Source organism: Sceloporus occidentalis, unplaced genomic scaffold (assembly GCF_023333645.1).
Source record: "Sceloporus occidentalis isolate IW3139 unplaced genomic scaffold, rSceOcc1.0.p SCAF_2, whole genome shotgun sequence".
Taxonomy (NCBI): Eukaryota; Metazoa; Chordata; class Lepidosauria; order Squamata; family Phrynosomatidae; genus Sceloporus; species Sceloporus occidentalis.
In genome coordinates this window covers 173213287-173226632 of record NW_028316982.1, presented here as the reverse complement: position 1 = coordinate 173226632, position 13346 = coordinate 173213287, and the positions used below count along the sequence as shown (strand labels likewise).

The following is a 13346-nucleotide window of genomic DNA, read 5'->3' as shown; positions in this document are numbered from 1 at the left end:
ATGAACCAACCTCCTCCCACTAGTCACGATGCTTCTAAAAGACCAAGACCTAGCCCTCCTCTCCCCCCATGTAGAAGAATTGCTGGCAAACAGACTAAACAGGCTGCACTGTGAGCAGTCTTCTTACACGTGCTCATGAGAATTGATGAGGGCTCAGTCTCTTTACCTGGAGCTAGCACTCAATACGCTCAGGCTATTCAGGGCTTAGATGTCGCTTCTCTCTATACAACATTAGTGAGAAAACCATCTGATTTAGGAGAGGAGGAATGATCAGACACTGGGGAACAAGAACAACCAACATGGGAAAGATAATTCAGTTTAGGGTTTGTTTGTTTTTTGTTCCTTTCATATGTAAAGCAGTCAAAGCCCTTAGGTTGCATGAGCCTGATTCTATCTCCAACACTAGTCCTATGCCTACTAACATCTCATGGGACAGGAATGTTTCCTAAACCTAAAACCTCCACTCAAGCTGCTCCACTTCCTCTTGATTTTAAATATCTTATTAAATCAGAATGGGATTTACCTATGTAGGGTAGTAATGCTGTCAATACAGCTGAAAACTTATACACCCAGCATCTTGAGGCCGTGAAATTCCTTAAAATCCCACTTACAGATGGCTCTGTTTCAGCTCACCTCGTGGGTGCTCTTGCACCCAAACAAGGAGATTCTTCTCTTAAGGTTCCAAATGAAAAGATCTCTTAAATACTAACATGAGGCATCAAAGCTCTCTGTCCAGGCCTCATCTACAGCCTCCCTGAGAGCAGCCATGCTCTGGGTTCAGGATATTTTCACCAACAAGGAGATCATAATCCCTACACAGGTCATTTCTGGAGGTCTACGAATCCTTAGCTTCATAGCAGATGCCACTAGAGACATAATAATAATAATAATAATAATAATAATAATAATAATAATAATAATAATATTTATTTATTTGCCGCCCAATCACTGGGAATCTGGGCGGCTTACAACAGAGGGGATAACAGACGGTTCCTTGCCCTCAGGCTTACAATCTAAAAAGACACGACACAAAAGGAGAAGGGAATGGTGAGGGGGGGAGGGGATCAGGTCCAGCATTCTTCTCTACCTCCGAGGCCTGGACCAAGGCAGATGGACTGGAGGGAGGGCTCTTTTTCTTAATCGAAGCCAGGCCCGATGGCGTTGGGCCTGTCCTTTCATTCCCTCTAAGGCCAGAAGATGACAGTTGGAAGGAGGGAGGGGAGTTTCCCCCCCCCCCCCCCAGATTGCCCCATTTCTGCCTCCAGAGTAGCGAGAAGATCAGTCTGGCTCAAGCATTGGAATGCTGATATGCACTCCAGAGCCAATCTAGCTTAGTCACCATTGCTGGTAGTTTGGCTTTTGAGGAAGATGCCCTTAAAAATATCCCCATAGAAACCAAAATTAAGAAGAAAGCTAGACTTTCTCTGCAAAAGAAGGAAGTAAAGTAACCGTTTAAGCACCCTTCTCAATCTTTTTATCCTTTTCATCCTATCTCTCACTCTAGAGATATTAAAGTACAATAACATCAAAAATCCACAAAACAGTAAAACATTTATTTGGGCAACCAAAATGCACAATATACATGTTGCAAGCTTTCAAAGCTCCATTGGCTTCTTCACCAGGCAAAGGTGTTAAAAATCATATTGGGGGGGGGGGGGGGGATGTCAAGATGCAATTGTTGTCCTCAGTTCAGATGGTATGGAGGGGTATTCATCCTGGCAGGTTCCTCATCCTTCTGGCCATGTGGATACTGGGAGATCCAATATGTTTTGAATCCTTTGTGAGGCTACAAGCCCCTTTTGTTAGGCAGAGAACTGAATTTCTCAGGAAGCCTCCATGGTTTTGCATCAGGACAACTTTTAAGTGTTTTTAAGGTAAAACATGCCAATTCAGTCCCGGTTTTTTCCCCCACGTTTGTTGGAGATGGAAACCTCAGATAGTAAAGTCTCACTCCATTGGCTCTTTCTTTAGAAGTCCAGGAAATAAACTTTAAATCCTGTTACCACTGTTTTGTGGATTTTGATGTTATTGGATTTTCCTATATGGCCAACACAGCTACCCCTGGATATGTTTTGTGGATGTGAAGATACTGCATTTTTGCCACAACAGGGGAATCCTAAAAATTTCTATAAAGACCCTGTTTCTGGTTGCAGTCACTTCAGTCAGAAGGGTTTCCAAGCTTGCTGCAAATATTATGTTGACACAGTGTCTTTATCCAGCCCTGCCAGATGACAAGACCTAAATTCTTTAACTGTTTAAAATAAATGATAGCCCTGTTTAAATATTTGATGGGATGTCATATTGAGGAAGGAGCTAACTTGTTTTCTGCTGCTCCAGAGACTAGGACTCGGAGCAATGGATGCAAGCTACAGGAAAAGAGATTGCAGCTCAACATTAGGAGGAACTTCCTGACAGTAAGGGCTGTTCGACAGTGGAACACACTACCTTGGAAAGTAGTGGAGTCTCCTTCCTTGGAGGTCTTTAAACAGAGGCTGGATGACCATCTGTCAGGGATGCTTTGATTGAGATTTCCTGCTTGTCAGGGGGTTGGACTGGATGGCCCTTGCGGTCTCTTCCAACTCTATGATTCTATGATTAACTGGATGTGTGGAGTCTTTTCTATACTATTCTGTGCTGTGTCTGGCCTTGTGAAGAACTGAAGCAAGAAAAGATTAGAATCAATAGAGGTTCTTTTTATATAACACATTATCTTGCTCAGCCTGAATGGGGGCAGGAGTTAACCCATTTATGGATAGCTCCTTCTCCTTGGCAAGATTTCACTATAAGTCCTCCAATGTGCCAATCTCATTTAAAGCTATATTAGTACTCTGAACTATGAAACAAGTTATTGTAAAGCTTCACTTATATAACTTTCTTTAATACATCATTTTGCTAGATGTTTTCTCTTTTCCTGGTATTTAATTGACTCAGGCTGTACAAAGCCTTCCGCTTAATGGTTATGAAATTTGAAAGATAAACATCTCCGGGACCTTAATTGTGACTAAAGGAACACGTGTTGACTCTGAATGTCTGTTTCTATAGCCCGTGACTGTATATTGGGAGGTCTAATGCATTTTTAATGACAAATAAATATTTTGAAATAGGTGACCTGTTGTGCCCCTTGATAGTGGTGAAAATAAGCATATTTAACAACTGCTCATTTTCACTGCATTTATTAATACTTTTTATACACATGTCTCCAAGTAGCTTTTAAACGACTTCACTATTAGCATTGATGTCCCAACAAAATACTGTTTTCCTTCCCCTTAGGTGAATCTGTGGATGACTGTGGTGGAGGTTACAGTGAATCAATAGCAGAAATGTGCGAGGAACTTCAAAATGGTCTGACGCCACTTTTGATTGTCACTCCCAATGGAAGGGATGAATCAGGAGCAAACAGAGACTGCTTTCTTTTAAACCCTGCAGCAAAGTCTTTATTGCACATGAATATGTTTCGCTTCCTTGGTAATTTTCACATAACAGCATTGCTTTAATATTTGTGCAGAATTTTCATTATACAGTACATACAAACCCATAATCTTTCCCTCTTTTTAAAAATAATTTCCCAGGGGTTTTGCTGGGGATTGCTATTCGGACTGGAAGCCCTTTAAGCCTTAATTTGGCAGAACCTGTATGGAAACAGTTGGCAGGAATGAACTTAACAATTGCTGATCTCAGTGAGGTAAGCATAAACTTATGTTCTTTTAATTTAACAGCTTGCTTGGTTAGCACTGCTCTTAGGAGGCTATGCTTACTATGAGAAAAACAGTCTGAATCCAACTGGTTAAGCTGTTGCTTTCTACCTGTTGTAAGGAAAATGTGAAGCGGTGGGCTGTGTTTGTGTTTAAAGCACATTTTAAAAGATGTATCCACATTGTGCATAAAAGCACACTGCTAAGCATGTCTACTTGGAAATAAGCAGAGCTTACTTCATGCAGATACAAATAACAGGTGGATTATGTTGTAGTCCCCTGACTGATTTTGCAGGGTCTTACCCCTACCTCACCCCCACCCCCCACTCCTGCCTAGGAGTGGGAAGCATTGAAAAGCAGCTAATGGCTGCTTCTGGGGTATCATTTCTTCTTCAAAAAAGCACATCCAACCAATTTTTTTAAAAATAAAAATAAAAATAAAAATGGATGCTACAAAATTGATTTCAGCTGGTAGTGGGGAGAGCTGCAACAGGACCAGGCTATGTTGAATTAATTCTTGAACACTAGGAGCTTGTTTGCTTTCCCTTGATTTAAAGGAACATATTCTCCAACAAATGTCTTGCTGGTTGTAATTCACATTTGTCAACTTGTTTTACCCTTAATTAGTAACCTTAAATAAGTGTGGTGTGGTAGGGTTATAATTTTTATATTTTTGCCCAGATTAGGGCTTAGTCAACATTTGCAATCTGAGTTTGTTAATTCTAGGTGGTTCTACCATTGGTGGCTTTCTGTTTAAGGAAGGTGCTAGTTTGCTGAGTAGACTAGATGTTCCTTGTGAAATATTCATGTTGCCATCCCTTTTCCTGTATATATTTTCTCCTGCTGTTATGCTTTGATATGATTATGCTAAAGCAATTTTGGGCTACAAAAGGTGTACATATATATTTATATAGATTTTATGTACATGATGACAGTTCATTTTCTAATTCTATCCAGAATTTTCATTTGACACACACAGACCTTCAGTTTTTCAAAACAGATCTTTAGGTAGTTTTAAGAAGCAATATACTTCCTCCTACCATAGGCATACGTAGATATTTACTTGCAGAACTCTCATACTGTCAATGAATTGTTTACATACCTTCCATGTTGGATATAAAACTATTCTGTGAAAAAGGGCTTACATGGGTTTGTTTTATGTTTCAAAGGTCGATAAGGATTTTATTCCTGGACTTATGTACATCCGAGACAATGAGGCTACTTCTGAAGAATTTGAAGCCATGAGCCTGCCTTTTACAGTGCCAAATGCCAGTGGCCAAGATATTCAACTTAGTTCCAAATACACTCATATTACACTAGATAATCGAGCTGAATATGTGAGGCTGGCAATAAACTACAGGTTCGTGGAATGCTAGTATTTTAGTTACAGTACTGTCCTATTGACATTAAAAATATACGGCTTTGCCTTAATTTCAGGAGTTTCTACCAAAAAAAAGTTAGTATTGCTCTCCCGTTGACTCCATTTGTGTCAAAAAGGCATCTGAATATTATATAATAAAGAGAAAATGGAGTGGAACTCATCAGACAGTTGGTGCGTGGTTGCTGGGAACTAGCGTATGACTTAGTTTCCTGTCCTTGAACTGGATGGGCAACTGTGGCCTTGCAGAGGTTATTAGCATGCATCTTCCATCATCCCTGGCTAACATAGGCAATGGTCAAGGATTGTACAGTGGTCCCTTGCTAACTGTGGGGGATCCATTCCGGACCACCCCACCTCCCCCCCCCCCCGGCAGATAGTAAAAAATGTGGGACCTCAAGTCCTGTTCTTTTCAGTGTGTGTGTGTGTGTGTGTGTGTTTGTACATTCATGCATGCAAATGCGACCGAGTGTGCACACTCCCATTGAAAAAGATGGGCTTGTCATTCACAGAGCCTCAGATCCATGGATGGCAAGTTCACAGTTGGCGTGGGCACACTGTATTCTGTATCATAATTGTATTCTGTTTGCCTTGTTCATTTCAAACTGTTTGAAGGAGGAAAGCCCCTCCATTATCCTTTGCCTTATCTCCAGAGCCTTGAGCACGTATAAAATACTGTTGGGATTATAGTCTAGTATGATGGTTTTCACCAGAATTTTTAAAGGACATTTTGAAGGAAAGACAAAAGACCTCTGTATTTCTCCTACCGATCTGTATTATCGCCAGACATACCAGTGGTGTTCTTTTCACTAACAAATGGGTGTCTTTTGGCAGACTTCATGAATTTGATGAGCAAGTTGCTGCAGTTCGAGAAGGGATGGCCCGCGTTGTCCCTGTTCCTCTTCTTTCACTTTTCACAGGATTTGAACTGGAAACAATGGTGCGTAGAAAGGAGCTATTGTCTCTGTTGGTTACCTGAGGAGAAATCTAGCCATATATTTTATATGAGCATGCATTTGAAACTTTTCTAACTGCTTATTTGATAACCCCTACAGTAGGTTGTGCCTCATTATTAGTCAAAGGTTAAGATTGCTGTAAATTATATAATTGACTTATCAAAAAGTACTAAAAGGGATGCTTTATGCCTAAAAATAAAAAAATAAATTTGGGACCAAGCCATTCACAAAGTGCAACTATCATTTGCTGCTACAGAGCCTTACCTTCCCCCCGCCTCCACATTTCCTACATTTTGTTGTTGACATTGATTTAATTGGCAGAATCCCTGCTTGGCCACCTAAACCCACTGGGTGACCTTGAGCAAGTCGCAGTCTCTCAGCCTCGGGATGCCAATGGCAAACCTCCTCTGAAGAAATCTACCAAGAAAACTATGATACTTTCATTTTGGGGTCACTATAAATCAGAAATGATTTGAAGGCAAACAACACAGACACACATACATTGCCACTCGATGTACACAAGATACTCTACACCATGAAAGGGCAAAAATGGCACAGAAGTGAACAAAAATAATATCAAGTCAAAACATTTCAGAAGCTGAACTATTTGATACTTTCCATAAAAACATTTTTCAATAATTAAAAAAAATCACCATGAAATTTTGTAGCATCCTTCTGGGATCCTGGTTCTGTCTGAAAACAATGCTGTTAGTTTCTTTTTTCAAAGTCTGTAAAAAAAAAAAGTCTGAAAAATTTAAAATCTAAAAGACTCCTGATCCCAAGCATTTTGGATAAGGCAGACTCAACTTGTAGTAATATTTTTATTATTGGTAAATATCTTAAGTGCAGTAGAAGCAAAAAATCACTCGTGACATTCCTTCTTCTGTCTTCCCTTCCCTCCTCAGGTGTGCGGGAGTCCAGATATTCCTCTTCACCTTCTGAAATCTGTGGCCACATATAAAGGGATCGAGCCTACAGCTTCCCTTATACAATGGTTCTGGGAAGTAATGGAATCCTTCTCCAACACGGAACGTTCGCTTTTTCTGCGCTTTGTATGGGGCAGGACCAGACTTCCTAGAACAATTGCAGATTTCAGAGGCAGGGACTTTGTCATCCAGGTAAGATTTTTTAAATTTTTTTAAAATTTTATTAAAAGATTATACAAAAAACAGAACAGTAAAGGATGGCTAAAAGCCTACAAAATTTTACAATTATAAAATAAACTTTCAAAACTTTCAAAAGCATCTCACATATATAGTCCTATAAAATTTTAGTTGTTTGAAATAGATCGGACCATAGTGACCACAGGCAAGTTGGAGGGTGGACAATTATAAAATTTGTATTAACAAAATCAATAAAGCGAAGCCGTTTTTCATAGAAGAAGTCTTGGTTTTGTTGTTTTAAATTTCATTTCATTTTATCTGATAGCTTCTCTGTTAGCCATTGGTCCCAGACTCTTTTCCACCAATTACTGTATCTAGGGACACAAGTCCTGTCTTCCAAGATTTGGCCACTTCAAGTCAAGCTGCTGTCAAAAATAAAGTAATCAGCATTCTGTGTCTTAAAAATTTATTGCCCTTAGTGTAAATTGAAAGTAACAAAAGAGCTGGCAAAAGCTGATTTTTTTGTTTTGTAATTAAAGAAATCTGATTGAGCACTTTCATGCCAAACAAAATTAATTTGGGGGCAATTGATCTACATATGGTTGTATGTCCCTGGAACTGGGTATCCTCTCCAGCATAAAGGGGACATAGAATTTAGCATCCGTGATAGTCAGATAGGGGTCATGTACCATTTGTGGACGAGCTTTTAAAAATTCTGTCTGGTCAGGGCTGATCTTGATTTCAACAAAGGAGATTACCAGATAGCAGCCCATTCAGATATTAAAATATTCAATTCACTTTCCCAGCTTATTTTGGCACTACTAGTGCCTTGATATGTATCAATCAAGATATATTAGTATATACAAGAAACTGAACCCTTAGCATTTCCAGAAGGATCACTGAATAGCATTTCGAAGGGGGTCACAGTTCTTAACGTTTCCCCCTTCCGAAGTAAGCTAGAGGGGAATGTTTTAATTTGATTGATTTGATGGCATGAAATTAACAGTGGATCTAGAGTTGATATCAAATCTTCAGTCAACCTGGATTTACCTTTTGTGAAAAGATCTTTAATCCCTCTTTCTTCTCAACCTTTATATTGCAAGATTTTATCTGGGTGGAAAAAGTTTGAATGGTATAAGAACGGATATAGAGGTGACAAGTCTGGAGAAACAATATATTTCCATTTATGCCAAATCTCAATGGTGGTTTTGAGCCATGGATTGTTTAAGTATCTAATCTCCTTTCCTGAAAGTTTTTTTAAAGAATATACTATGCAATGTGTAAAAATATACATTAAGTTCCATATTGACCCAGGGATGTTAGTACTTTTTTTCATTAAAGGAACTACTTAGGATAATTGGAAAGCTGCAAAATCAAGCTGGCTAACCCACCCACCCCATTTTAGTTGGGAGGTGCTTGACAGACTGACGAAAATGGGGTTGTTTATTATCAAAAATATAAGAATTTATCAATATTTGCCATTTTTTTAAAATTGCAGTATAGAAGGGACCATAGAAATCACTTGGAATATAAAAAAGAGATGGAGGACAAGGAACATTTTCACCAAGGCAATTCTCTCTAGCATAAAAGGATGTAGATGTTTCCACCTTCTTAACTTTGCAGTAATCCATCTAGTAATATTTTTCTAGTTTCGTAATATAAGCTGATTAATATCTTTAGTCAAATATACACCTAGATATATAAAGCCTGATGGATATAGTTGTAGGTTTGTTAATTGTTGCAGTGGATTCTGCTCACTAATATAAGTATTAAAACACAGAAGTTTTGATTTCATATAATTGATTCACAGGCCTGCAAAACAATCAAAGGAGTTCAGGATGACTTTTAATTCTATAAAAGATCTATAAGGGTGTTCTAAAAAAAGTAAGATGTCATCTGCAAATAAGTTTAACTTGTGAATTTGTCCTGCAATGTTTGGGCCATGAATGTTGAGATTGCATCAGATAAGATTAGCCAAAGGTTCAATGGCTATGGCAAAAAGAAGTGGTGAAAGAGGGCAACCTTATTTTGTCCCTCTCTGTATAGAGATGGAATTTGAAGTCAACCTATTAGCCATAATAGTTGCTTGTGAGCCGTTATATAAAGATTTCAATACTTTGATAAAATGTGAGCCAAAATTCATTTCCTGAAGCACTCCAAACAGGTATTGCCAATTCAAGTGATCAAACACTTTCAGTATATCAAGAGACATCATTGCCAAAGGGGTCTCTGAATAGGAAGCATAATAGATGACATTCAGTGCTCTATGAATGGCATTAGATATTTTTCGAGTTGGCGTAAAACCTGTTTGATCTTTGTCAATTTATTCTGTAATGAAGGTATTTATTCTATGGGCTAGTATAGCTGTGAACAGTTTTGCATCCTGGTTAATAAGTGAAATCAGTCTAAACACTGAGACAAGTAGGCTGGGATCTTTGGTCTTGGGCATTGGGATGATTCTAGAGGTACGCCAAGTCTGAGGGCATAAACCTTGACTAAGGACTTCATTAAACAATTTTAGTAGATGAGGAGATAATTCTTTGTAAAATAACATAAAATTATCCTGAAAAACCATTTGGCTCTGGTGATTTCCCCACTTTTAAGGACTGAATTTCCTGTTAAGTTCTAGTTCCGAAATAGGTTTGTTTAATAAAGCTGCATGAAAGTCTGACATTTTTTAAAAATGAATTTGTTTAAGAAAGATGTCCATATTATGTCAGGAAATTATTTCCTTAGTTAGAAAGAAGAATAAAAAGTCTGAAATGACTTCAGGATATCATTAGGTGAAGTTTTTAGATCTCCGTCTGGTGTTTTAATAGCTGAGATCACTCTACAATCTAGCTTTCACTTTGCCATTCTGGCAAGTAATTTTTAGTTTTTATTATTATCCAGGTAAGAATTGAAGAGCTGCAAGATAATAGTATCTCATGACAGTTTTGAATTAATTTCCAATTAGCATATGATGTAATTATATTGTGCAGCCTACTGTTTCATTTTTGAGGAAAGGACTCTATATATAGTAGAAAATGTTCAACATACACAGCTGAAGGCTGTTACGTTTTCTTCTCTGTGTTTGCAGCTCTGGAGGTACTGTTGCCATAAATGCAGTTTTCCTTTTTCCTTACAGTTTGATGTAGCCAAGAATGTACTAGCTTGTTCCAAAATGATTGTACAATGCATGACTTGTGACTGCAGTATTAAAAGACTTTTCTTGATCTTATGATTTTTCTACTGAATAGGTGACTTGTGCTTTCATTGAGAAACAGTAGCCTACTTTGAATAGAAATAAAAAATAAATATTATCTTTAAGGATTATTTCTTCCAGTGTTAAAAGCTTGAGCAAGCTAACAAAAAGATTGTAAGGTAATTCAGGCAAGAAAACACTTAAAACAAGAAATGGGGTGTAGCATTTCCAATGATCTTTTAAAGGGATTGTTTAATATGTACTGTATATACTCATGTATAAGTCTAGAAATTTAGGTCACAAAATGGACCCCAAAAACCTGAGTCGACTTATCCACGGGTCAATGTAAGTAGTGTATCTTAACTCTTATTTAAAAGACGAAACCATCTCCTGGTGAAAAGCAGGAGTACAGTATGTGAAGCACTGACCCCCTCTACTCTCTCATCCATCCAGCCTTAAGAGTAAGCACAAACAGTTATGTTTGCTGGACTTTTGTAAGTTCTTTGACATTGTTTTGCTTTGCTTCGTCCTTTAGATCCTTTGCTATATGCCCCTAAAGTTTACCCTCGACCTATCCATGGGTCATAGCAAAATCCTTATTTTTGGCCCTGAAACTTGCCCTCGACTATTCCATGAGGTCAACTTATAGTCAAGTATATACGGTATTATATGTACAGCAACTGCAGATACTATTTTACTTGGAGGAGCGAAAAGGTGAAGGCTGTAGTTCTTTACCAACTCAGCTAGGAACAAGCTCCACTGAGCTCGGTGTGGCTTAAATTCTGTTTTGTTTGTGCAGTAAAGCATATGGTATGATACGTAATAATGATGTTTCCGTTTGGTGGTTCAGTGTGGTTAAAACATTCTTTCTTTTTTGACTTGACAGGTTCTAGATAAATACAATCCTCCAGATCACTTCCTTCCAGAGTCATATACATGCTTCTTTCTGCTGAAACTGCCCAGGTATTCATGCAAACAGGTGCTAGAAGAGAAATTGAAATATGCCATCCATTTCTGTAAGTCTATAGACACTGATGACTATGCTCGAATAGCACTAACGGGAGAGCCAACTGCTGATGACAGTAGTGATGACTCCGACAATGAAGATGCAGACTCTTTTGCTTCAGATTCTACACAGGATTATTTAACTGGGCACTGAAAGGGAATGTCCCCTTGGCAGCAGTTGATACTGCAAGCACTGAGGCAAGGAGCCACAAAGTAGCTTTTGAGCAGAGGACTGCGTAGTGAACAGGATACAAAGGCATGTAACCAGGGAACTACTAATTATTACTCAACGTGGAGAGCTTGCATTATTGTAGGAATAATGACTGATAACTAAAGTAACTTTCTCTAGGGTAATTGGGTGCCATAAATGGGCATTGAACATCTGTTTTAATAGCTGAAGGTCCCCTTTTTTCCCTTTATGCTGCACTGCAGGTAGAAATTTGTGTTTACCGATGTGTTGTAAATGTTTATAAAAATATTAGTAGAGTGGAATTTAAATGATTGAAATCTTTTAAATTGTGGGTGCAATAGATTTTTTTTCCAAACTAAGTGTTGTATTCTTTGCATCTTCTTGATTGTATATTGGAACTACTGTGCAATGAATGAATAGTATTATAAATATTTCGATTAACTTTACTAGCTGTTTTGTTTATTAAAATACTTTTTGGAACACTCAGTTATCAGTATTCCTTACATTCATCAATAGATTAGTAACCAACACTTCATTAAGCTCACTCCACCCGCCACCGTCTTTATTTTAGCTTCTTTATAAATATATAAATATATATATTATGTACCTTGAATTGATATCTTTCTGTGAATGACAGAATTCTTAACATGGGAAGTATACTGTACAGAACTGTGTCATGTATATGCGAAAATTATAATTTCCCGCTGAATAAAACATCTGACACAAACAGTTTAGAAGGGCTTTTTATGGTGAGCAGTCTTCCAAAGAGTTATGTGCCTTCCCCACCTTTAAGGAAGCACTAAGTATTAAGCAAATGCACTTGTGTAAGGCTTGGACTAATTCCAGATCATTCTTCTTTTAGCTTCCTGGTCAAAGCTCCAAAACCTGTTTGGGGGCTTTAAATATACACTGGAGAGCTTTATCACTCTGATTACTTATTGTTGTGCCTATTTTTTCTAATTTTTTTCTAAAATTGATTGGAGGCCATTGCAGTTTTGATAAACTGCTATTAATGTTCTTTATCTGTACTGTGACTTCTTTTATGAGCTCCTCCTCTTTATTCTTAGTGAGCTGGTCACCCAGGTTTATTTATGTAAAGGACTGATGTGGTGAGGCACCTTTTCTTTTCTGTTGTCTTCTAGTTGAGTGGTTTTCAGCCCTTGGCTTTCCTGCTTTTGAATTTTCAGTTTTTGATAACTATTGCCCATGCTGGCTTGGGAATCTGGGACCTGAAGTCCAAAATGTCTGGAGGATCAAAGTTGAGAACCACTGTCCTAGTTCACTCCATATTTCAACAAAGAACTTGGCAAGCTAGATTTTGTCATAACCTATGACGGGCTTAAAACATTCAGGTAACGCTTGTTGATGTATCTAAATTTACACTTTATTATTATTATTATTATTATTATTATTATTATTATTATTAACCTTTATTTATGAAGTGCTGTAAATATACCCAGCGCTGTACACCTTTTATAACAGTTCTTCTTAATTTTAAATCTGCAGTTATGGCACCAGAATATTTTCAGCAATGAAAATTCAAACTGCTGTATTCTTGAAGTGCCCTGTTGTTGTATTAGATGTATCCCATAAAGAGTCTTCACCTTTCCAACCCTTCCTTCCTTCCTTCCTTTCTTTCTTTCTTTCTTTCTTTCTTTCTTTCTTTCTTTCTTTTTTTTTGCATAGGATTGATCAGGATCGATGCTGTTCAGCAGGGGAACATGTCAGTTGTGTTTTACAGTCTCAGTGGAAGGATAGGTGGCATATATTGTATTGCTCTTTCTAGTCACAATGTTGTGGATCTACCAGTGCCATTGTATTCCTGCAAGGTCACTTCA

General features: G+C 38.0%; 1 protein-coding gene across 3 annotated transcripts in view; it reads left to right on the top strand.

Annotated features, from left to right (window-relative positions):
* Positions 1 to 11994, top strand: part of LOC149319338 (E3 ubiquitin-protein ligase HERC2) — a 130982-nt gene extending 118988 nt beyond the window's left edge. For all 3 annotated transcript variants that reach the window (XM_089511505.1, XM_089511504.1, XM_089511503.1), the window contains exons 88-93: positions 3271 to 3465; positions 3570 to 3682; positions 4862 to 5052; positions 5905 to 6010; positions 6932 to 7144; positions 11200 to 11994. In XM_089511505.1, the coding sequence (XP_089367631.1) occupies positions 3271 to 3465; positions 3570 to 3682; positions 4862 to 5052; positions 5905 to 6010; positions 6932 to 7144; positions 11200 to 11472 (1091 nt within the window). In that variant the 3' untranslated portion in view covers positions 11473 to 11994. The remainder of the gene's footprint in view (positions 1 to 3270; positions 3466 to 3569; positions 3683 to 4861; positions 5053 to 5904; positions 6011 to 6931; positions 7145 to 11199) is intronic.
* Positions 11995 to 13346: the final 1352 nt, after the last annotated feature.